The sequence below is a fragment of the Salmo salar genome, chromosome 13 (genome assembly GCF_965601325.2).
Source record: "Salmo salar chromosome 13, fSalSal1, whole genome shotgun sequence".
NCBI lineage: Eukaryota > Metazoa > Chordata > Actinopteri > Salmoniformes > Salmonidae > Salmo > Salmo salar.
In genome coordinates this window covers 27,748,672-27,773,787 of record NC_138303.1, presented here as the reverse complement: position 1 = coordinate 27,773,787, position 25,116 = coordinate 27,748,672, and the positions used below count along the sequence as shown (strand labels likewise).

Below are 25,116 nucleotides of genomic sequence, written 5' to 3'. Positions count from 1 at the left end.
GCAACAGGTCAGCACCTCAGGAGTAAATGTCAGTTGGCTTTTCATAGTTGGCTTTTCGAGACAGCAGGTCCGGTAGAGAGAGTCGAAAACAACAGGTCCGGGACAAGGTAGCATGTCCGATGAACAGGTCAGGGTTCCGTAGCCGCAGGCAGAACAGTTGAAACTGGAGCAGCAATACGACCAGGTGGACTGGGGACAGCAAGGACAGTTGATCCCTTTAGCGCATATCATTGAAAGCCAGCGGCTCCTGGTGTTTCAGTGGTGGGCTGAAGAAAAATAGCACACTTGTCTAGTCTACAAGACCAGGGTTGGTCTACAGATGCCTTTAATGCAACAGTGAGAATTGTTTTATTTATTTGGTGTTATGGACAATCTTATTGGGTCCATATTACTCATATAGGCCTATGTCTACCCGAATACACACAGGCTCACACCCTGAGAGAGAGAGAGAGAGAGAGAGAGAGAGAGAGAGAGAGAGAGAGAGAGAGATAGGGCTGCGCATTCTGTTGCATTTTCCATAATCTTTTTGCATGATAGGGGAGTTTACTCATATCACAACTGAATGCCACAGTTAACATCTCTCAGTGTGCAGGGCAGGTCCACTACCTTGCACTGTGCTCTCACTGCCAGCTGCCAGTGCTAGACACTACTCATTAAGAAAAAACGCTCATAAGTCACAACTGACCAATCCAACCACGAATCCCCCAGTCCCTAGGAATTTCTCCAGTCTCGGACCTCTCCCCTGCGGATATAAGACCACGGCACTGCCAACAGACAGTCGCAACAGAACGACGGATATGAACTAGCTAGCCTACTCTTAAACAATGAGCTGAAGCTGGACAGTCAACACGGAAGAGACCTAGTTCACTCACTCATCTGCGACAGACGCTGGAATGACGGAACGTGGTCCATATTTTTCACCGCTGTAGGCTAAAGCCTTGCACTTTTTTGAGATCGGCTACCTGGACTTGATAAGACAGCGTCTCCCAACGCCGTCCACTGAGGATGGGGACTTTTATACGGAAAATAGTAATCATACTCTTCAATTATTTTGTTTATTTTTTACTGTAAATTCTTGCGCGTCTGATTTCGAGGAGGGAATCCTTAGTCTGTTTTTGCAACCCGCCTTTTGAATGATGCAAATCTACAGCAAATCTCGCGCTGGTTTTCCGCACGTTCGGGCGACTAGTCGTTAAATAGCTATTACTTTTATTGACAGGTGCATTGGAGATGCCACAGGTGCATGGTATGGATTTTATATGAAACACATTCCCATTGATCGCATATATTAAGTGCACCAATATTGACGATTGCATGTGTTTTTATTAGCTTGGAGAGATAGTTGAATATGTAGGCGAGGTGTAGTAATTTACCTGCCTTCTGAACGGCAAACGATTTCTATGTCACTCAGCATTCTTTATAGCCATTAAGCGAGACTGTGAGCACAATGGAACTCAAAGTAGAATCCGAAGAAATGGACTGCAACCAGCCACCCCCAGTTGAAGCTTTTGCGCAAAACTCAACGCTGCACGGAATTTCGCACATTTTCACCTATGAGAGGGTCTGCATCAAGCGCTGTCTATGGGTCGTGTTCTTCCTGGGCTCCTTGACTTTCTTACTGTTTGTGTGCGTGGACCGAATACACTTCTACCTGGAGTACCCTCACGTCACCAAACTGGACGAGATCTCGACCCCGGTGATGGTGTTCCCCGCTGTCACATTCTGCAACCTCAACTCGTTCCGCTTCAGTCGCGTGACGCGCAATGACCTGTACCACGCAGGGGAGCTGCTAGCGCTGCTAAACCAGAGGTGATGTAAACAAGTCACACGCAGTGGCACGCGATTCTCTATAGAATGCACTAGGTTACTTTTGTCCAGAGATCCAGCAAAACATTTGAATAGTAGGGTATGTTGCCAATGGGCAAAAACTGGTTGAGTCAACATTGTTTCCATGTCATCAAAAAATAAATACATGTGAGGGCGTTGAATCAAGGTGGGAAACTAATTGGATTTGCAAAAAGTCATCAATGTAAGGCCATTTAGTCTTTTTTCACCCACATTTGAACCTTCATCCAATGATGGTGAAATGTTTTGTTGATTTGTCGTTGAATTCATGTTAGTTGCCAACTCAACCAAATGCAAATCAAAACTAGACGTTGAACTGATGTCTGTGTCCAGTGGGTTGTGTATTAACCCTACTAAAAGCAACACTCAGGTGTAACACTCAACACTTTTTACCTTAACACCGAGATTTTAACAATTGCAAATTTGCTGTGCATCCTTAGGCAAACACATTTTTACAGGAAATAAGTTGGCACAATTCATAGTTTTATTTTATAAAGATAGACACTTTGAAAGGGTGTGTTTTTCCCCAAACATACTCACCATAACTAATTCCACAAATTTTCTATATAAACAAGTGGATTATTTATCTTTAGCCTCCCCTACTGGTGTATACTGTGTATATATACATATATCTAACTTCATAGATTTAACTTAATTGATTACATATATAACGGTTTCTAAATGACAAAATATTACATACATTTACCTCAAAATATTCTATCATCATATATATATATGATGATATATATATATATATATCAAAATATTCTATATATATATATATATATATATATATATATATATATATATATATATATATATATATATATATATATATATAAAAAGTTCATAAACCTAATAGTCTTGGTCCCCTAAAATGGGGAGACCATGTACAGAAAGGGCTGTGATTTCTAAACGGTTATGCTCAGTCTGAGTCTGCACTCTATCATTTCAAATCCAAAGTGCTTGAGTACACTCCCAAAACAAACAAAAAAATTGTCACTCTCCGAATACTTTTGGAGCTCACTGTATGTAACTTTTTCTAAATGACAAATATTACATACATTTACCTTAATCTTTTGTTGGAGTGAGATAAGGAATTGAGATGAGAGATTACATTTTTAGTTGAGCAAGAGTAGTGGGAGCCAGGGAAAGTGTTGGTGACATGAAATGGTTTCTGTGAAATGAAAGGCTGGGAGCATTTTACCCCAGTGGGGGAGGGGGGGAATCAAAGAGAGTTAATTAGTCATAGTCAGTAGTTACCTCAAGGTAGTTACATCCTCGGGAAGCACTTTGTCACTCTGATACTTCCATTTCCTTACTGTTGGTGAGTCATGCCAGCCACGCTTAGAGAGAAAGCCCCGATTTGTCTGCCTTGGATGGATGAGCCGAGAGGACTTTGCCATCACAAAACCCCAGAGAAGAACAACAACAGCTCAGTGAGAGAATGGCGCCTCGCCATTGGCCACAGCCCGGCCCTGGGGGGGCCGCCGGGGGCTCGATGGCTCGCGGCCGTCCAGGGCAGGCTCCGAGCCGCCCTCCCGTCGTTCGAGTCGCCCAGCATTCCATCAACCTCATTGTTACCCTACTCAAAACCTACAGTTGCTTGATGTTTCCACTAGGAATGACAGAAAATGTATAGTTATCTAAAGTTTAAAAAAAATATATATTGTAAACCGTAACAGACCAATGGTCTAGGTCTGTGAACTAGACATGGGCAAGAAGAGGAGGGTGCAGAGGGGGGTGGGGGGTGCATGATATTACAGACAGACTGTTATATAACAGACAGTTTATGACTAATACCAGCCTGAGACACTGTGATAAACACACTGCTATCCCCATGGTGTCAGTTTCGTCTCAGAAATGTCAGCGCTGATGGTTGATGAGACAATCACAGCAGCCCTGTCTGACTCTGCATCTCTCCCTGTTTGATTGTTGACGCCTGCTGGACTTTGCAGCAACAGCTGCTGCATTTCCTCAACGCACACAGCATCTGACGTGGAGTTACAGGAAACACACACTCACACACAAGTGGAGAGGAAGGACTGTCACTGGACAGAGAGAGACAGCAGAAAGAGCGAGAAAGAGAGAGGGAGTGAAGAGACAAGAGATAGATAGGAGGGAGCAGACGAGAGATGGCTGAAAAAGATGGAGAGAAAAACTAGAACTGACCGAATTAGGGATATAAAGCCCATCAGGCACCAGTGTGTTTGGTGGTTTGGTTTTCATTCAGGGAGAAATGTCCCCATTTCATAATTTAGGACAATTCCACACTGTCACTAAAATTAGCACTTCAATCACGGTGGTATGGCTGATGAAACCTTTGTACAATGTAACATCTGGTGTAGGTTTCTGTTTCTTGAGAGATATAAATTGTTCATATTTGTGAATTAAGCTTTATGAATGAGTAAATATCCTTATCCTCCCTCTCAGGGGAAGAAACTTGTGTCACATTATCAACAGTGATCAGTTCCAATGTAATATCATATGACAGCAGACCCAGTATCTGTTTGAAATGGTAGACCAACGTTCCACAATCTCGTGGGCACTTGGTCTGAGGCAACATTTATATTGTTATGTTGAACCCATATTCTTCAGAAAAGAAAGAACTCGGTAGATGAGATAAAAGGGCAAGCTTTTCATTTCCCAAGAGGGAGAATTTAACAATTGCCATTTTCAAGAAGTCTCTGCTTTTTCCATTCAGGGAGTCACTGAGAATGGTTGCTTAGCAGAGAGGAAAATATCAGGCTTTCTTCCCCAATCCCACAACTTTAAAAACATTTGAGTTGTTTGGCAAATTAGAGTTGGTGCTTATTCACTTATCCCGTCTCCCAAGGTAGAGAGGCAATGTAGTTATTCCCTCATTTGTTAAGCCCTCATCCAGAAATGAAAGCACTTTTGGTGTGAAATCCAATTGAGCATCGCTCTCTCTCTCTTTCTACCCTCTGTCTCTTTCTCTCTCTCTCTCCCTGCCACTTTCAGTGTTTGCAATGGCTGGTCTGGGGAAATGTTTTGTGGCGTGATATTAAAACTCCATCCATACTAGGGAAAAAGTGTCGGCTGGGGCTGATTCTGCCAGACTTGTGTGCGTTTGGGATTTTATTTCATACTGTAAGTGCACACTTGGCAGCTTTGTCCACACAACAATATTGGGTAGCAAAGGTCTCAACTCTATTAAGTCCTCCTTTAATCAACGGAAGGCTTTGCCTGAGATGGCACTTAGCAACATCTAAATTGGATCAGATCAGTACTTTCCGAGGAACTGGGCCATGCTCTCACCTCATCGGCATAATGAGGTTTTGAACCAAATTTGAGAGGTGGAATAGTAGGTAGGCAATTCAATGTTTAATGGCTTTCAGTTTGATGATTCTGGCTTTCTACTGAACTTAGATTACTCAAGGGATTTGATGGCCCTGTAACCCCTAGTCTTTTTACATAGATTGGCCACACAGTTTAATGCAACACTCTACTTTTGAGATTTGTTGTGTGTCCATTCACACTGCCAACACCAATTGTTCCTGAGCACAAATCTGACTATAATCCCCTCCTTATGAGCCAAACCTATTTGAAAAAGCCTAAATCCTGCTCATTCTTTTACAGCCCTATAAAGTTTTGACGTGTTTAATGATACCACAGCACGGCATCGCCAAGTCAATATGGAGTGTGCCAGTTGACGTTATGTTGCTATGTATTCTTGCTGGGCAGTAGGCAAACATTATGGTCAGATTTAGCTGGCCTCTCAGCTGCTCTATTAAAAGATGAACTCCCACTGATAATGCTGTGTGAGTGGGATGACTCTCCCTTTCCACTGTGACTCACGTGCAATTATTCTGTATGTAGATGGAATGAGGACAAGCACACACACACGTGTTTCCGCTCTCTCACACACACACACACACACACACACACACACACACACCCCCCCCGGGTACATACATGTACAGTACATACATGTACAGTACATAATACACCCAGAGTTCAGTAGGCTACACACCACAAAATAAACATGTGTGCGGGCACTAGGTACACATGATTTATAGACTTGTGGACACACATGCACACAAACATGTTTTCTAAGTGAGTTGTTTATATGTTTTCTAAGTAACAAAGTACATTTTATAAGTAGACGTTGTGTGAGAGAGCTTTTCATCAAGGCTAGTCTTTCCAGCCAGACTTGAAGCTGAAGTAGCTAGTGCAACACTTCTAGTAGAATATGGCTCATGATCAAGCTAGATCAAGGTTACTACAGCTTAGTCCTTGGAAAAGGTAATAGAAAGACAGTTTGTTTTTCTCAAGAGTTGGGAGAATTCGCTTTATATTAATAAACCAAAACTAAAGAGAGTCGCAATCAATTTATTTTATGTAAGCTCACTGTGTGCTTGTGTCTAAAAACCTCTCAAAAATAATTCATTGTTATTCCATTTCCATACATTCACATCTTATTCTTAAGAGCTCAAGTCTGCGCAAACTGATTGTCATGCTTTCTAAAATATTTTTTTTGTGGGAATCATATCACATTGTATTTGTCAGATGCTTTGTAAACAACAGGTGTAGACTAACAGTGAAATGCTTACTTACCGGCCCTTCCCAACAATGCAGATAAACAAATAGAAATAATAGAAAATAATAACACAAGGAATAAATACACAATGAGTAACGATAACTTGGCTATATACACTGTAACAACTGTCTTCATGAATGGACCAAGGCGCAGCGGGAATGTGGATACTCATAGTTTAATTCAAAAAAAGAGTAAAGCATCCACGGTGAAAAAACAAGACATCAACAGTTTTGCAGGCTAACTAAACGCAGTGCAATAACAACTACCCACAACCCCAAAGAAAAACACACACTACTATATAGGACTCCCAATCAAAGGCAACTCAACACACCTGCCTTCAATTGGGAGTCCAATCACCCACACAACATTTAACACACACAAACCCCCTGCCACATCCTGACCAAAACTAACACAATTACACCCTCTGCTGGTCAGGACGTGACATACACAGAGTACCATTACAGAGTCAATGTGCAGGGGTACGAGGTAATTGTGGTAGATATGTATACTGAACAAAAATATTAACGCAACATTTTTAAAGGGTTCGTCCCAAGTTTTTAATGAGCTGAAATAAAAGATTCCAAAAATTATCCATATGCACAAAAAAATGTATTTCTGTAAATTTTGTGCAAAAATTTGTTTGCATCCCTGTTAGTGAGCATTTCTCCTTTGCCAAGATAATCCATCCACCAGACGGGTGTGGCATATCAAGAAGCTGATTAAACAGCATACAATGCCTTGCAAAAGTATTCAACCCCCTTGGCGTTTTTCCTATTTTGTTGCATTACAACCTGTCATTTAAATAGATTTTGATTTTGATTTCATGAAATGGACAAACACAAAATAGTCCAAATTGGTGAAGTGAAATGAAAAAAGTTGTTTAAAAAAATTCAAAAAAATACAAAACGGAAAAGTGGTGCGTACGTATGCATTCACCCCCATTGCTATGAAGCCCCTAAATAAGATCTGGTGCAACCAATTACCTTCAGAAGCCACATAATTAGTTAAATAAAGTCCACCTGTGTGCAATCTAAGTGTCAGATGATTTCAGAATATATACACCTGTTCTGAAAGGCCCCAAAGTCTGCAACACCACTAAGCAAGGGGCACCACCAAGCAAGTGGCACCATGAAGACCAAGGAGCTCTCCAAACAGGTCAGGGACAAAGTTGTGGAGAAGTACAGATCAGGGTTGGGTTATAAAAAATATCTGAAACTTTGAACATCCCACAAAGCACCATTAAATCCATTATTAAAAAATGGAAAGGATATGGCACCACAACAAACCTGCCAAGATAGGGCCGCACACCAAAACTCACGGACCAGGCAAGGAGGGCATTAATCAGAGAGGCAACAAAGAGACCAAAGATAACCCTGAAGGAGCTGCAAAGCTCCACAGCGGAGAATAGAGTATCTGTCCATAGGACCACTTTAAGCCGTACACTCCACAGAGCTGGACTTTATGGAAGAGTAGCCAGAAAAAAGCCATTGCTTAAAGAAAAGAATAAGCAAACACATTTGGTGTTCGCCAAAAGGCATGTGGGAGACTCCCCAAACATATGGAAGAAGGTACTCTGGTCAGATGAGACTAAAATTGAGCTTTTTTGCCATCAAGGAAAACGCTATGTATAGTACAAACCCAACACCTCTCATCATCCCGAGAACCCTATCCCCACAGTAAAGCATGGTGGTGGCAGCATCATGCTGTGGAGATGTTTTTCATCGGCAGGGACTGGGAAACTGGTCAGAATTGAAGGAATGATGGATGGCGCTAAATACAGAGAAATTATTGAGGGAAACCTGTTTCAGACTTGCAGAGATTTGAGACTGGGACGGAGGTTCACCTTCCAGCAGGACAATGACCCTAAGCATACTGCTAAAGCAACACTCAAGTGGTTTAAGGGGAAACATTTAAATGTCTTGGAATGGCAAATCAAAAACAGGTTTTTACAATTTTTTGCAAATGTCAAAAAAACTGAAATGCCTTATTTACATAAGTATTCAGACCCTTTCCTATGAGACTCGGTCAATGCAGGTAGTCTGGGTAGCTATTGGTTAACTATTTAACTAACTATTTAGCAGTCTTGTGGCTTCGGGGTAGAAGCTGTTCACGGTCCTGTTGGTTCCACTCTTGCTGCATTGGCACCGCTTGCCGTGCGGTAGCAGAGAGAACCGTTTATGACTTGGGCGAATTGAGCCTTTGACAATTTTTAGGGTCTTCCTCTGACACCGCCTGGTATAGTGATCTTGGATGGCAGGGAGCTCGGCCCCAGTGATGTACTGGGCCTTCCTCACTAACCTCTGTAGCGCCTTGCAGTCAGATACCAAGCAGTTGCCATAAAAAGGGATAATTCAGCCCGTCTAGATGCTCTCAATGGTGCAGGTGTAGAAGTTTTTGAGGATCTGAGGGCCCATGCGTAATGTGGAAGAGTCGTTGTCGTGCCTTCTTTACATCTGTGTTGGTGTGTGTGGACCATGACAATTCCTTAGTGATGTGGACACTTAGGAACTTGGAGCTCTTGACTCACTCCACTACAGCCCTGTCGATGTGGATGGAGGCGTACTCTGCCCTCCGTTTTCTGTAATCCACAATCAGCTTGTTTGTCTTGCTGATGTTAAGGGAGAGGTTGTTATCCTGGCACCACACTGGCAGGTTATTGATCTCCTCCCTATAGGCTGTCTCATCGTCGTCGTGGTCAGGCCTACCACCGTCGTGTCGTCAGCAAACTTAATGATGGTGTTGGAGTCATGCGCGGCCACACAGTCGTGGGTGAACAGGGGGTACAGTGGGAGACTAACCATGCACCCCTGAGGGGCCCCTTGTTGAGGGTCAGCGTGGCGGTTGTATTGTTGCCCATCCTCAGCATCTGGGGTGGACCACTAAGAAGTCCAGGATCCAGTTACAGAGGGAGGTGTTTAGTTCCAGAGTCCTGAGCTTAGTGATCAGCTTTATGGGCACTATGGTGTTGAACGCTGAGCTATGGTCAATCAACAGCATTCTCCTCTTGTCCAGATGGGAGAGGGCAGTGTGGAGTACAATAGAGATTGCATCATCTGTGGATCTGTTGGGGTGGTATGCGAATTGGAGGGGGTCCAGGGGGTCTGGGATGATGGTGTTGATGTGAGCCATGACCAGCTTTTCAAAGCATTTCATGGCTACAGACAGATTACCATGGCGTTCTTGGGCACAGGGACTATGTTAGTCTGCTTGAAGGTATTAAAGAGTGGGAAGAGGAATAGCAGGAAAAGGGAATGAATCTACCTCTGTTTGAATATGCTGAAATCGAACATTTGTGACTAGACTAATAAAACTCCCTCTTTTGGACTCCTTCCTTCTCGCTTTCTTTATGTCTCTCTCTCTCTTTTCTCTCTCTCCTTCGCTCTCTCTCTGTCTCTCTAGGTATGAGATCAGGGACACCCATTTGGTGGAGGAAAGTGTTCTGGAGACCCTGAAGGTCAAGGCTGACTTCCACAACTTCAAGCCCCGCCCCTTCAACATGCGTGAGTTCTACGACCGCACAGGACATGACATCAAGGAAATACTGCTGGCGTGTCACTTCCGGGGGGCCGAGTGCAGAGCCGAGGACTTCCAAGTGGTAAGTTACCTGAAGACCTCGGATCGTCTTTCAAGAAAATAGTTTGATGTACCAAAGAGAGGAAAAACAGAATCTGCTATTACTGTATCTCCCAAAAATGGTATAATACAGTATGTGAATCTCCATTCTGCCTCCCGAGTCTGTTCCTAGTGTATCTGACTGCACCTCAAAGTCAAAATTGACCTATTTCACAATTAATTAATTAAATGTATTGCTTTAATGAGCGTGGTGGCCCTACTGTGCTTTGTGACTCAACCAAGCATGAATGCCCTCTTTTGCTCACTCACCATGCCCACAGATGCTGTTTGATAAGTCTGGCAACAAACAGAATCCCTTTTTTGTAATGTGTTTGTTAATTCCTTTAAACAGCGTTTGTACTGTAGAGAGTGGCTGGCACGGCATACTGTGTGCTGCTATCCTCAGAGACGTGGTGTTCAAAGATGCATGTGGGAAGTGGATGTGGAATATGTGGTAGAGAGGGGATGAAAGATGCATGTTGATGGGAGACATTACATTGAGTTGTGGGATTCTGCATGTAAGGGATGGTATATGTGGGTGGCACCGTAAACGTTTGTTCTGTATTTTCTGTAGCTAGCTACTGCTACTTCAACATAAGGTTTTACTTTGAAATCTCCCACTGGGTTACAGTCTCCTCGCCATAAACCTGCTGCATTGGCTGATGATAGATCCAATACCAGTTGCCAAAAGTCTCTCAGGCATCTTCCATTCATTTTCAGTCTTGGAGAGTACACTGCCTTTATGCTCTTCCCACTCCCCCATTGTTTAGTTTCTATAAAATTGTGATTGTCTTGGACACTGGTGATATCTCACCAGAGGACAGTTATAGAGGAGAGAGAAAGAGAGCTACAGTAGTTTTCCTATAATGATGATTGACAGAGCATATCAAGTCCCTTATAGCAGCTGTGGCAAGGAATATTTTATCATTATACTGCACAGTATTCATTCATCTTTGCCATTTTCACTAATGTGAAATGAACTGTGCACTTTCCCAATCATGGCTTACAACACGTAAGTGGTCTAGAGAGGTTGTGATATCTATTATGCGATATTAATTTATCATATATCTTTGCTTATACACTGGCATGCACAGTTTCACAACTGTCTTGTTTGGGTGTATGTACACTGGGTGTACAAAGCATTAGGAACACCTGCTCTTTCCATGACATAGACTGACCTGGTGAATCCAGGTGAAAGCTATGATCCCTTATTGATGTCACTTGTTAAATCCACTTTAATCAGTGTAGATGAAGGGGAGGAGACAGGTTAAAAAATAATTTTTTTAACCCTTGATAATCTTTTTTTTTAACCTTTATTTATCTAGGCAAGTCAGTTTAAGAACAAATTCTTATTTTCAATGACGGCCTAGGAACAGTGGGTTAACTACCTTGTTCAGGGGCAGAACGACAGATTTGTACCGTTGTACCTGTACTTTTGTACCAGCTCGGGGATTTGAACTTGCAACCTTTCGGTTACTAGTCCAACACTCTAACCACTAGGTTACCCTGCCGCCCTGGCACCGTCTTAAATTGAGAACATGGATTGTGTATATGTGCCATTCAGAGGGTTAATTGGCAAGACAAAATATTTATGTGCCTTTGAACGGGGTATAGTAGTAGGGGCCAGGCTCACTGTTTGAGTGTGCCAAGAACTGCAACGCTGCTGGGTTTTTCACACCCCTACGAATTGAGGCTGTTCTGAAGGCAAAAGGGGCTGCAACTCAAAATTACGAAGGTGTTCCTAATGTTTGTACGCTCATTGTATTTCAAAAGTTAGATAAGTTTGCATCACAAGTACCCAAGGCTCAAAGTAACCTTTTGATTTTTTATTTAAGAGACAATTTTAGGAGCGGAGTGTTTTTTAAAGTATTTTCTCTTTAATACATCTTTAAAATTAAAAGCCCCGGCAGGCTGACACTGTCCTGTTCCACTCCCCTCCTGTCCTCGCAGCACTCCTTAGAGAGAGTGGGAGAAAGAGAGCGAGAGAGAGAGCGTGAGCGAGCGAGAGGGAGAGAGAAGGAGAGCGCGTGAGAGAGAGCGTGTGAGAGAGACATTTCTCTCCCCTTTGAAGACTGGCGTGGCTCTCAGGAAATTGCATCTGGACAGTTAGGACTAGGGTTGCAAAGGGAGGGTATACTACCACTAAACTATCATAATTTGGGTATCTTTCAAGGATTTTATGTAATCTATCGCAAGACATCTAGTGGCCCTTTTGGGTACTTCAGATTATCACAGGTGTCTGTAATAATCTCTGGCCCTCTGTGTGGCCTTATCACATGTACAATATATGAAATAATTAAATAAGGTGATCTAAAATAAAATATAATGACAAAGCTCCGACCCAACTTTGCTATTTTGTGATTATTTGGAAATTTTTGACAACATGTATCCGCTATAATTTCTTATGATCTAAAAAAAAACTTTGAACATCAGATCTGTAAACTACCAGAATTTGGGTATCTTTCAAGGATTTTATGTAATCTATCACAAGACATCTAGTGGCCCTTATATTAACTGTGTGACTTGATCTCTAGTCGTGCTCAATTGTTCTGTCACTTCTTGTATGGTGAGCGCCATTAAATCAAACAAGCATTTATTAAGAATCTCGCAGATCGACTTCGCCCAACTCTTCACCATGCTTGAAAATATGAAAAGTTGTACTAAGTGATGTGTTTGCCACAAACATATCGCTTTGTATTCAGGATAAAAAGTTAATTTCTTTGTCACATTTTTATGTTTTGGAATATTTGTATTCTGTACAGGCGTCCTTATTTTCACTCTGTCATTCAGGTTAGTATTGTGGTGTAAGTACGATGTTGTTGTTCCATCCTCAGTTTTCTCCAGTCACAGCCATTAAACGTCGTAACTGTTTTAAAATCACCATTGGCCTCATTGTGAAATCCCTGAGCGTTTTCCTTCCTCTCCGGCAACTGAGTTAGGAAGGACGCCTGTATCGTTGTAGTGACTGGGTGTATTGATACACCATCTGAAGCATAATTGATAACTTCACCATGCTCAAAGGGAAATTCAGTGTCTGTTTTTTTTTTTTTTTTCACCCATCTACCAATAGGGCCACTAGCGTTTTGTAATAGTGTTGATTAAAAACAGTGACAGCGCTGAATATAAACTTAAACATGAACTCACTCATAAAAACAGCAGCTCTTTGCTGTATTCGTTGACAGTCTCTCTGTGGTCGTGGTTTTAAAAGTTATTAAATCTTACGTAGGCTAGTAGCCTATTAAACTTGGCTGTGGCCAGGGTTATGGAAGCTCTGTAGCCACGGTGATTTGACCTATCCAATTGGGCAGCGCAGTAGGTGCACTCGAGTTAGTCACAGATTTGCCAGTCTGCCGGGAAGGCGGAGTTTGTCTCATGGGAACACTTTGCCCAACCGGTGCGCAGGACTTTTAAATCAAGTGCACCTACCGGCAACAGCTCAACATGATTTAAGAAAAGGAGCGCAATCCTTTATCGTTCGTTGACTTTTCTACAGAAATATTTGGTGATCGACTAGGAATGCCTTGAAGATCGCGATCGACAGGTTGGCGACCACTGCTGTAGATAGATCAATTCTCCAGTAGGTGCTGCCCAGCGTAGTGTTTTTTTCTGATAGTGGAAGATCTGACGTTGTTTTAAAGGTACAAATTCAACAGATTTTATACAAGGTTTGTCTTATACAAGGTTTGTCTTGTTGAAATTTGTTTACCATGATGACATAATCCTGTGGTTGAAATTTCACCCTCAAAACAACAGTTTACGTTAATGTATTTTCCACGTAGATTCCACGTCACAATACGTTGACAAAATACATTGAAACAACGTTGATTCAACCAGATTGTGCGCAGGGGGTTGAGGTCAGGTGATATGTTATCATCTCATTATCCAATCATTATGCTCAGTTGAGTAAGATCCTATCGAGGATGAGTTTGATTTGATTTTGCCTTGGACAATAATTGTGAATTATTAATTCTGTTATGATATGCCAATCACTGGGATGGAGATTATATATTGCAGAAAGTGCCTGGGGAGATGGATGCTTGTAGCCTACATTTTAACAACCAATCCAATGACTTGGAATAGTGGCAGGCCCAATTGCATCTGATTAAAAACTGACTGGTGTTGACCAGGAAAAAATCCCACTCATTTAATTAAAAGATTAGAAAATCATCCTTCATAGATAGTCTAAGAATGAGGTTGTTATAATAACTATTGATTTATTTGAAGGGTTATCTTCAAAGTAGTAGCCCTATGTACGTGTCAATGTATGGAGATGCATTACTTTCCTCTCGATATGCACTGAGTACTTTTTGAATCATTCACTTTTGGCTGATTTGCATTATTCATGTCGGTACCCAAACATACCCCCTGGGTGTAAGTGAGGTTATTAAGACGTAATGATAGTGCGCTACTGCGAGAAGCAACTTGGAAACATATTTGCCTGAGATATTCATATCCACAATCAAAGTGTTTTGAGAAAGAGTGTAAATTGCGAAGTGATTTCCAAATGAATAAGCATCAATGATAAAGAGGCAGCAATTACAGAGTCATTGAGTGAATCCTCCACCCTTCCTGGCTGTCAATGACAGAGGGTTGAAGGGAATGCTCATGGATAATTGGCCTCTTAAACATGGCCGTGGGACAAAGAGATGGAGCTGGTTCAAAAAGCCTCTCAATTGAACTGAAGGAGAGAATTGAAAGGAGTGAGCGAGCGAGGTGGAGAGAGAGAGAGAAAGACAGAGCGACTGAGAGAGAATGTAGAGTGAGAGCAGAATCAGAGAGAGCGAGAGAGAGAGGTGGAGAGAGAAAGAGAGACGGAGTGACTGATAGAATGTAGAGTGAGAGCAGGATCAGAGAGAGCGAGAGAGAGAGGTGGAGAGAGAAAGAGACAGAGCGACAGAGAGAGAATGTAGAGTGAGAGCAGGATCAGAGAGAGAGATACAGTAAGAGAAAGGGTGAGAAAGCATCCTGCTCTGGGGAGCTCTGCCTCATGCTCTGCTGGGCGGCACCTCTCTCTTCTTTGTCAAAAGCAGGCTTTGACAAGTCTACCCAGGGAACCAAGTTTAAAGTTTAAAGTTGTATTAGTCGTATGTACAGGATCCACATGGTATACACCATCCAACGAAATGCTCACTTGCAGCATCCTTACTTGCTGGAACCAGGCACAGCAGCTCTGTTAGGTTACTGTGTGCTTCTTCTGAGCTCTCTGCTATACTCTGTGCCATGACCGCTGTGCTATTACTTCCTCTGATCACACTGTCTGTCTGTCATGTTGATGCTGGCAACAACCTTTTCCTTGAGAAGTTTTTCGGTGATAGACAAATGCAAAGAAACAAATCGTTGGCTTCCTCACTAAAACAAATGTTGATCTTTGCTGTGGAAATGACGGAGTCCATCTAAATCATCTGGGCTCCTGGACTCCACACATTTCAAGGCTGCGTTGAAACAATGACTGGTAAATGATCCAGGACCAGCTCAGTTAATCCCTACCATTGTGACAATGAGTCGTCATAATGCTGCATCAAATGTACATGATCTTAGGGGCATTGGCAAACACAATGTAAGTAATTTAATTTATGTACCCCTAATTGCACCGAATACATCTGTTTGAGCCTATAAACCAGAGTTACACTGTTAGCACTGAGGCGGTGTGCAATAGTAGGAAGACCACTTTATGCAGCTATCAGCTCCAATGTAAATAACATGAATTAGTGATAAGCTTCCCAGCAAAGCATTAAAAACAATCAAGCAACCCAGAAAAGTGCTAAAAATAGCCCATATTAACATATGTAGCCTAAGAAACAAGGTCCATGAAGTCAATAACTTGCTTGTAACAGATGACATTCACATTCTGACTATCTCTAAAACTCACTTAGATAATACCTTTGATGATACAGTGGTAGCAATACATGGTTCTAACATCTACCGAAAAGACCGAAATGCCAACGGAGGCGGTGTTGCAGTCTATATTCAGAACCACATTCCTGGAAAGCTTAGAGACAATCTAATTTTAAATACTGTTGAAGTAATATGGCTACAGGTTCATCTGCCTCACCTAAAGCCCATTCTGGTGGGAAGCTTCTATAGACCACCACGTGCTAACAGTCAATATCTGGATAATATGTGTGAAATGCTACAGAGAAGTATATTTTCTGTGTAATTTCAATATTGACTGGCTATCATCAAGCTGCCCACTCAGGAAAAAACTTCAAACTGTAACCAGTGCCTGCAACCTGCATCAGGTTGTCAGTCAACCTACCAGGGTTACAAACAGCACAGGAATTAAATCATCAACATGTATAGATCACATCTTTACTAATGCTGCAGATATTTGCTTTAAAGTAGTATCCAAATCAGTATTGATCACAATATCATAGCCATGTCTAGGAAAACCAAAGTTCCAAAGGCTGGGCCTAATATAGTGTATAAGAGGTCATACAATAGGTTTTGTAGTGATTCATATGTTGATGATGTAAATAATATTTGCTGGTGTGTGGTGTGTAATGAGGAGCAACCAGACACTGCACTTAACGCATTTATGAAACGACCTATTCCAGTTACTAATAAGCACGCACCCATTGAGAAAATGACTGTAAAAACTGTTAAATCCCCTTGGATGGATGAGGAATTGAAAAATTGTATGGTTGAGAGGGATGAGGCAAAATGTATGGCAATTAAGTCTTGGAGCCCAACTGATTGGCAAATGTACTGAAAAATTAAGAAATCATGTGACTAAACTAAATAAAAATAAAAATAAACTACACTATGAAACAAAGATAAATAATATAAAGAATGATAGTAAAAAGCTTTGGGGCACCTTAAATGAAATTTTGGGGAAAAAATGCCAACTCGGCTCCTTCATTCATTGAATCAGATGGCTCATTCATCACAAAGCCCACTGATATTGCAAACTACTTTAATTACTTTTTCATTGGCAAGATAAGCAAACTTAGGGATGACATGCCAGCAACAAACGCTGACACTACACGTACAAGTATATCGGACCAAACTATGAAAGACAAGAATTGTACTTTTGAATTCCATAAAGTCAGTGTGGAAGAGGTGAAAAAATTATTGCTGTCTATCAACAATGACAAGACACCGGGGTCTGACAATCGGGATGGAAAATTACTGAGGATAATAGCAGACGATATTGCCACTCCTATTTTCCACATCTTCAATTTAAGCCTACTAGAAAGCGTGTGCACTCAGGCCTGGAGGGGAGCTAAAGTCATTCCGCTACCCAAGAATAGTAAAGCCCCCATTACTGGCTCAAATAGCCAACCAATCAGCCTGTTACCAACCCTTAGTAAACTTCTGGAAAAAATTGTGTTTGACCAGATACAATGCTATATCACAGTAAACAAATTGACAACAGAATTTCAGCATGCTTATAGGGAAGAACACTCAAGAAGCACAGCATTTACACAAATGACTTATGATTGGCGGAGAGAAATTGATGATACAATTATTGTGGGGGCTGTCTTGTTAGACTTCAGTGCAGCTTTCGACATTATTGATCATAGTCTGCTGCTGGAAAAATGTATGTGTTATGGCTTTACACCCCCTGCTATAATGTGGATAAAGAGTTACTTGTCTAACAGAACACAGAGGGTGTTCTTTAATGGAGTCGATCAAATATAATCCAGTTAGAATCAGGGATTCCACAGGATAGCTGTTTAGGCCCCTTGCTTTTTTAAATGTTTACTAACGACATGCCACTAACTTTGAGAAAAGCTAGAGTGTCTATGTATGCGGATGACTCAACACTATACACATCAGCTACTACAGCGACTGAAATGACTGCAACACTCAACAAAGAGCTGCAGTTAGTTTCAGAGTGGGTGGCAAGGAATACGTTAGCCCTATATATTTCTAAAACTAAAAACATTGTATTTGGAACAAAACACTCACTAAACCCTTAACCTCAACTAAATCTTGTAATAAATAATGTGGAAATTGAGCAAGTTGAGATGACTAAACTGTTTGGAGTAACCCTGAATTGTAAACTGTCATGGTCAAAACATATAGATGCAGTAATAGCTAAGATGGGGAAAAGTCTGTATATAATAAAGCTATGCTCTACCTTCTTAACAACACTATCAACAGGGCAGGTCCTACAGGCCCTAGTTTTGGTCGCACCTGGACTACTGTTCAGTCGTGTGGTCAGGTGCCACAAAAAAGGACTTAGGAAATGGCTCAGAACAGGGCAGCACGGCTGGCCCTTGGATGTACACAGAGAGCTAATATTAATAATATGCATGTCAATCTCTCCTGGCTGAAGGTGGAGGAGAGATTGACTTCATCACTACTTTTATTTATGAGAGGTATTGACATGTTGACTGCACCGAGCTGTCTGTCTAAACTTCTAGCACACAGCTCGGACACCCATGCATACCTCACAAGACATGCCACAAGACTAAGGGAGGCACACAGTACTACATAGAGCCAAGACTACATGGAACTCTATTCCACATCAAGTTACTCATGCCAGCAGTAAAATTAGATTTAAAAAACAGATATAAAAACACTTTATGGAACAGCGGGGACTGTGAAGCAACACAAACATTGGCACAGACACATGCAAACGCACACAATAACATACACGCTATACATACACATGGATTTAGTACTGTAGATATGTGGTAGTGGTGGAATAGGGGCCTGAAGGAACACAGTGTGTTGTGAAATCTGTGAATGTATTAATGTTTTAATGTTTTTAAAATTGTATAAACTGCCTTCATTTTGCTGGAACCCAGGAAGAGTAGCTGCTGCTTTGGCAGCAGCTAATGGGGATCCATAATAAATACAAATACAAACTAAAATGTGCTGTTGCCTGTTACATCATCAAATCCCACCTTAATTGGGGTGAAACAAAAGCACTGTGTGAAACCTATTAATAATTAACAAAACTAAGTCAGACTTAACTCATGCGTTGTTGTCACGTGTTGAAGAGTGGCTGTGAGACTGTGGGTGATGCACCCCGGCACACATCAGATCCTCTCTATTCAATCCAATGTAGTCTGGCTGAAATGGGGTTTCTTTTTACAGACATCTGTTTGAGGAAACCCTTCAGCCCTGGCCTGAACCTCCCTAAAATAATAACCTGGGATAAATGTAGGTGAATAGGGATGTCTTTTAGGTTTGTCTCTCGTGACAGCCTTAGCTAATTTGGTTCTGGGTGCCGAGATTACCCTTAGGTTGATAACAGAGAAACATTTTTAAGATAGAGACTAGAGGAACCAGACTAGAGAATGAGCCCCTCCTCCCACTGGCAAGTCGAACAAGAAGCCCCAGGCACTGCATTCCCCACGAGCTGCTCTGTTCTGTTCTGTTGTGTTCACACCCAGTGACACATCATCACCAGGCAGGGTCAGAGACCTCCTGGGCATCAGGACCCTGTCACAACTCCTCACACTCAGGCCCTTGAGCAATGTTTATCCCTCCATTCTCCCTCTCTATTTTTCTCTTCTTTTTTTCTCTAAACAATTTTTCCTCATCTCTCCATTTTGACCACTGCATTGTGCATCCCCTTCACATCACCCCCATGGGCATGACAATTCTCATTATCTTTTCATGCTGCACTCTCTATATCCTCCACCCTTTTCCCTCCTTCTCGCCTTCCCCTGGCATCCCTCTTTTAGTTTCCTGAGCACCAGGTTTTCTAAAAAAGATGTCTTGGCCAAGAGAGGTGAGGTGGACATTTTAGGAGCATGTGAAATCACTTAAGGGGCAGTGCTGAAGGTGATCCCTTATGCCTTTGTGATGAGGCATGCATGCTTTACCAAATGAGTTTCATTCCCTCTGCTGAATACAGTGTGTTTAGTGCTGACCATCTCAGAAGTTTGATCGATGGTGAAGATTTACCTAAAGCAGTGGATGAATACTCATAAAGCTTATGAAGGAAAGTAATGAAGTAATGCTATAGGCTAGCCAAAGTCCAGATGTCAGCACTGGGCCAGCCAAATAAAAGGTGATGGGAGAGTGCATGTAATTGTATGTTTACATATGCTGACAGGCACACACACACACACACACACACACACACACACACACACACACACACCACACACACACACACACACACACACACACACTCAGGCATATGCATGCGCATGCAAGCACACACAGACACAGGCACAAACACACACTTGCACACATACACACTCACGCACACAATCGCACACTCACACACACACCTTCATGACTCAAACCGACCAAGAGGGACAAGAGGAACTGACCCAATATTTTTTATTTGATTTGCTTTTCCAATTCTTCATAAAATACAGCAAAACAGATTATAGGCGGCATAGAAAACACATCCAAGGAAGTGCAGAAGTTTAAACTGTATGAAGGCATTTCTCTAACATTGATTATAAGCTTACCCTTTCATGCCTTAGCACAGTCTGATAACCCTTTCCAAACCCCTCATTGAAACTGGCCTCCAGATGAGAGATCAGTGGTGTTGCTCAAACGTGCTCTATTTGCCCAGACCTGAGAGAGAGAGCAAGGGAGAGAGAGAGGGAAAAATGCTCTTTATGAATACATTTCGGACGTGGTAGAAAAACAGTGTGTCTGAAAATAGCTCTCTGCTGGCTGCACGAATCTGCTCTGCACATGGTTTATTTATCCTGAGGATTAGTGCAGGTGACTGGATGGCTGGCTTTCTGTGCTGTGTGTGTTTGATGTAGGTTGGCATGGGCCTCTTTGAATCAGACCCCTTTGATGCTCCTCTGAGGGACAGGCAGAGACAGGAGAGGGGAGCTCTGGTGGTGGAATATAAACTGGACTGGATCGTCCTGTCCCCAAATGCCAGACAAGGGACCGACCTGTAAAACAGTAATTGAGGGAGGGAGAGAGGGAGGGATAGGGAGAGAGAGAGAGGGAGAGGGAAAGAGAGCTGGAGAGAGAGCGGGGGTGAGAGAGACAGAGAGAAAGAGAGAGAGAGGGACAGAGGGCGGTAGATCATTGGGGAGAGGGAGAGAGAGAGGGAGAGAGGGACAGAGGGCGGTAGATCATTGGGGAGAGGGAGAGAGAGAGGGACAGAGGGCGGTAGATCATTGGGGAGAGGGAGAGAAAGAGAGAGAGAGGGACAGAGGGCGGTAGATCATTGGGGAGAGGGAGAGAGGGACAGAGGGCGGTAGATCATTGGGGAGAGGGAGAGGGAGAGAGAGAGGGACAGAGGGCGGTAGATCATTGGGGAGAGGGACAGAGGGCGGTAGATCATTGGGGAGAGGGACAGAGGGCGGTAGATCATTGGGGAGAGAGACAGAGGGCGGTAGATCATTGGGGAGAGGGAGAGGGACAGAGGGCGGTAGATCATTGGGGAGAGGGACAGAGGGCGGTAGATCATTGGGGAGAGGGACAGAGGGCGGTAGATCATTGGGGAGAGAGACAGAGGGCGGTAGATCATTGGGGAGAGGGAGAGGGACAGAGGGTGGTAGATCATTGGGGAGAGGGAGAGGGACAGAGGGCGGTAGATCATTGGGGAGAGGGAGAGGGACAGAGGGCGGTAGATCATTGGGGAGAGGGACAGAGGGCGGTAGATCATTGGGGAGAGGGACAGAGGGCGGTAGATCATTGGGGAGAGGGACAGAGGGCGGTAGATCATTGGGGAGAGGTTCAGAGGGCGGTAGATCATTGGGGAGAGGGAGAGAGGGCGGTAGATCATTAGGGAGAGGGAGAGGGACAGAGGGCGATAGATCATTGGGGAGAGGGAGAGAGAGGGAGAGGGACAGAGGGCGGTAGATCATTGGGGAGAGGGAGAGGGAGAGAGGTAGATCATTGGGGAGAGGGACAGAGGGCGGTAGATCATTGGGGAGAGGTTCAGAGGGCGGTAGATCATTGGGGAGAGGGAGAGAGGGCGGTAGATCATTAGGGAGAGGGAGAGGGACAGAGGGCGATAGATCATTGGGGAGAGGGAGAGAGAGGGAGAGGGACAGAGGGCGGTAGATCATTGGGGAGAGGGAGAGGGAGAGAGGTAGATCATTGGGGAGAGGGACAGAGGGCAGTAGATCATTGGGGAGAGGAAGACAGAGGGACAGAGGGCGGTAGATCATTGGGGAGAGGGACAGAGGGCAGTAGATCATTGGGGAGAGGAAGACAGAGGGCAGTAGATCATTGGGGAGAGGAAGACAGAGGGACAGATGGTGGTAGATCATTGGGGAGAGGAAGACAGAGGGCGGTAGATCATTGGGGAGAGGAAGGATAATGGGGCAGGTTCTGCAGGTTGTGGTTTATTTAATATACAGTAGAAGCAATGTACAGTAACCACAGCAGGAGGCTTTGAAGTCCATGAGTATTCATTCCATCTTCAGAACGTCCTTTGGCAAGGTCGGACATACGGACAACTCAGTATTAACCTCATGCACTGTGTGTGTGTTTGAGTGGCCAGGTATGTAAATCTCAAATCAAATCGTCTGTAACATTTGTCATTGTCGAACACCGCTTAAACTGTGTATTTAAATGTTTGGCATCATATCTTAACATAAACTTCTATGAAGACCCTCTGTGTCGAGGGAAGGGGGGTGAGGGGAGGAGGGGAGGAGGAGGGGGTAGGGGACAAGGGAAGGGGAGAAGGTGAACAGATTGTCAAAGTGAGAGAGGCTGTAGGCAGTGGAAGTGTCAGACAGACAGACAGACACCCAGCATGGACATGATGCTGATCTAAAAACACAAGGACACAGGGATGAGGGGAAAGAAACAATCACTACTGTAGCTGTTGAGAAGGTTGAAGAGAAAATAAAAGGAAAGATGTAATACACAGTAAGTGTTGAGAGAAAGAAGGAGGCTAGTTGGAGAGAGGCAGAAGGCACATGCAGGGACAGAGTAGAGGGATGTAGACTAGAGGATTGGACCAGGGGACAGAGTAGAGGGATGTAGACTAGAGGATTGGACCAGGGGACAGAGTAGAGGGATGTAGACTACAGGATTGGACCAGGGGACAGAATAGAGGGATGTAGACTAGAGGATTGGACCAGGGGACAGAGTAGAGGGATGTAGACTAGAGGATTGGACCAGGGGACAGAGTAGAGGGATGTAGACTAGAGGATTGCGCTACACTAGATTATCTGAGAATAATAGTTTAATGACTCATTCATTTTAATGTCATCTGTGAGATGATTTAACGGTTCACCACATGTATTCTTCAACTTAAAACAGTTCAGGCTGTCATATGACTTGAGAAATAGCTTGGGTAGGCTGTATTCACGCTGACCAACAACTGCAGGACTATGTGTCTTTTTTAGTCTATACTGCAGTAGAATTACACATAAATACATCTTCATTTGTAAGCATTAATTTCTCCTTATAATCACTAACCTGTCTGCAAGTGGACATGGCTGCATCTCCAGTGAATATACTGTATTTAATACTATACAGTGATAGCGGTGGTATATGCTCCATGTTGTTAAATGTTAATTATACTTACCATACAGTATCATGTATTTGATAAAAATTCAGCAGACAAAAGATCGTCTCCCACCCTGATTTATTCTACATGTAGCCTGATGTAATTACATGTTTTCCATCTTAGTTATGACCATACAGTAAATTAGCTAGTACTGTAGGCCCTTGTTGACCAAGTCATCCATATTCCATACACACATTACACAGTACTCAGACCCAAGATCCACAGTCCTATGTAGCAGGATGCAGTGACATTCTGTCACTATTGTCTGGGGAATGGAGCGCTGAGGCCCTGGAGGCTGATTAGTATTTCCTCAATGCTCCTTTGCAGTTTATGTGAGCCTCAGACTGGCATTTCCTCCACCGTCGCTGAACTATTAATTAACCACCTACGGTTCCCTCTTGGCCTGGAGGGCTGGGTTTCAGAATAATTTATTATGTTTTACTTTTTTAAAATGTTTCTGTGGTGTGTGATGAATAGCAGCTTGTTTGCAAGTTAAGGGAAACAGTTGAGCGGCTCTTAGGACGGGGTGGAAAGGGAGCAGTTGTTATCGAGATTTATGTGCCATCATCCTCCAGGTATTGATGAGGAACCAAGTGGAATTAAGTGTGTGTGTGTGTGTGTGTGTGCGCGCGTGCGCACAAGCATCTACTTTTGTGCACGTACAGTGCATTCGGAAAGTATTCAGACCCCTTCCCATTTTGTTACGTTATAGCCTTATTCTAAAATGTATTAAATAAAACATTTTCCTCATCAATCTACACACATTACCCCATAATGACAAAGCGAAAGCAGGTTTTTAGAAAACAGAAATACCTTATTTACATAAGTATTCAGACCCTTTGCTATGAGACTCGAAATTGAGCTCAGGTGCATCCTGTTTCCATTGATCATCTTTGAGATGTTTCTACAACTTGATTGAAGTACACCTGTGGTAAATTCAATTGACTGGGCATGATTTGGAAAGGCACACACCTGTCTATATGAGGTCCCACAGTTGACAGTGAGATCAAAGGAATTGTCTGTTTTTCAGTGGCAGGAACTGGGAGACTAGTCAGGATCGAGGGCAAGATAAACGAGCAAAGTACAGAGAGATCCTTTATGAAAACCTGCTCAAGAGCGCTCAGGACCTCAGACTGGGGCGAAGGTTCACCTTCCAACAGGACAACGACCCTAAGCACACAGCCAAGACAACGCAGGAGTGACTTTGCTACAAGTCTCTGAATGCCCTTGAGTGGCCCAGTCAGAGCCCGGACTTGAACCCGATCAAACATCTCTGGATAGACCTGAAAATAGCTGTGCAGCGACGCTCCCCATCCAACCTGACAGAGCTTGAGAGGATCAGCAGAGAAGAATGGGAGATACTCCCCAAATACAAGTGTGCCAAGCTTGTAGCGTCATACTCAGGAAGACACGAGGCTGTAGTCGCTGCCAAAGGTGTTATAACAAAGTACTGAGTAAAGGGTCTCAATACTTATGTGATTCTTAATTTTTTTATAAATTTGCTAAAATTAGAATAGAACGTAACATAACAGAATGTGGAAGAATGTGGAAAAAGTAAAGTGGTCTGAATACTTTCCGAATGCACTTTATGTGAACGTGTGTATATGAATGCATGCAGATTAGTGTGTAAGGAAGGATATTTACTGATACAAATGTAATATTTAGTCATTTGGCAGGCGTTCTTATCCAG

General features: G+C 43.0%; 1 protein-coding gene across 1 annotated transcript in view; it reads left to right on the top strand.

Annotated features, from left to right (window-relative positions):
- Positions 1-568: 568 nt before the first annotated feature.
- The window catches only part of LOC106566712 (acid-sensing ion channel 1), a 96,070-nt gene continuing 71,522 nt past the window's right edge, over positions 569-25,116 (top strand). The window contains exons 1-2 of the mRNA XM_014135022.3: positions 569-1,809; positions 9,806-10,001. Coding sequence (XP_013990497.1) covers positions 1,448-1,809; positions 9,806-10,001 — 558 coding nt within the window. The 5' untranslated portion in view covers positions 569-1,447. The remainder of the gene's footprint in view (positions 1,810-9,805; positions 10,002-25,116) is intronic.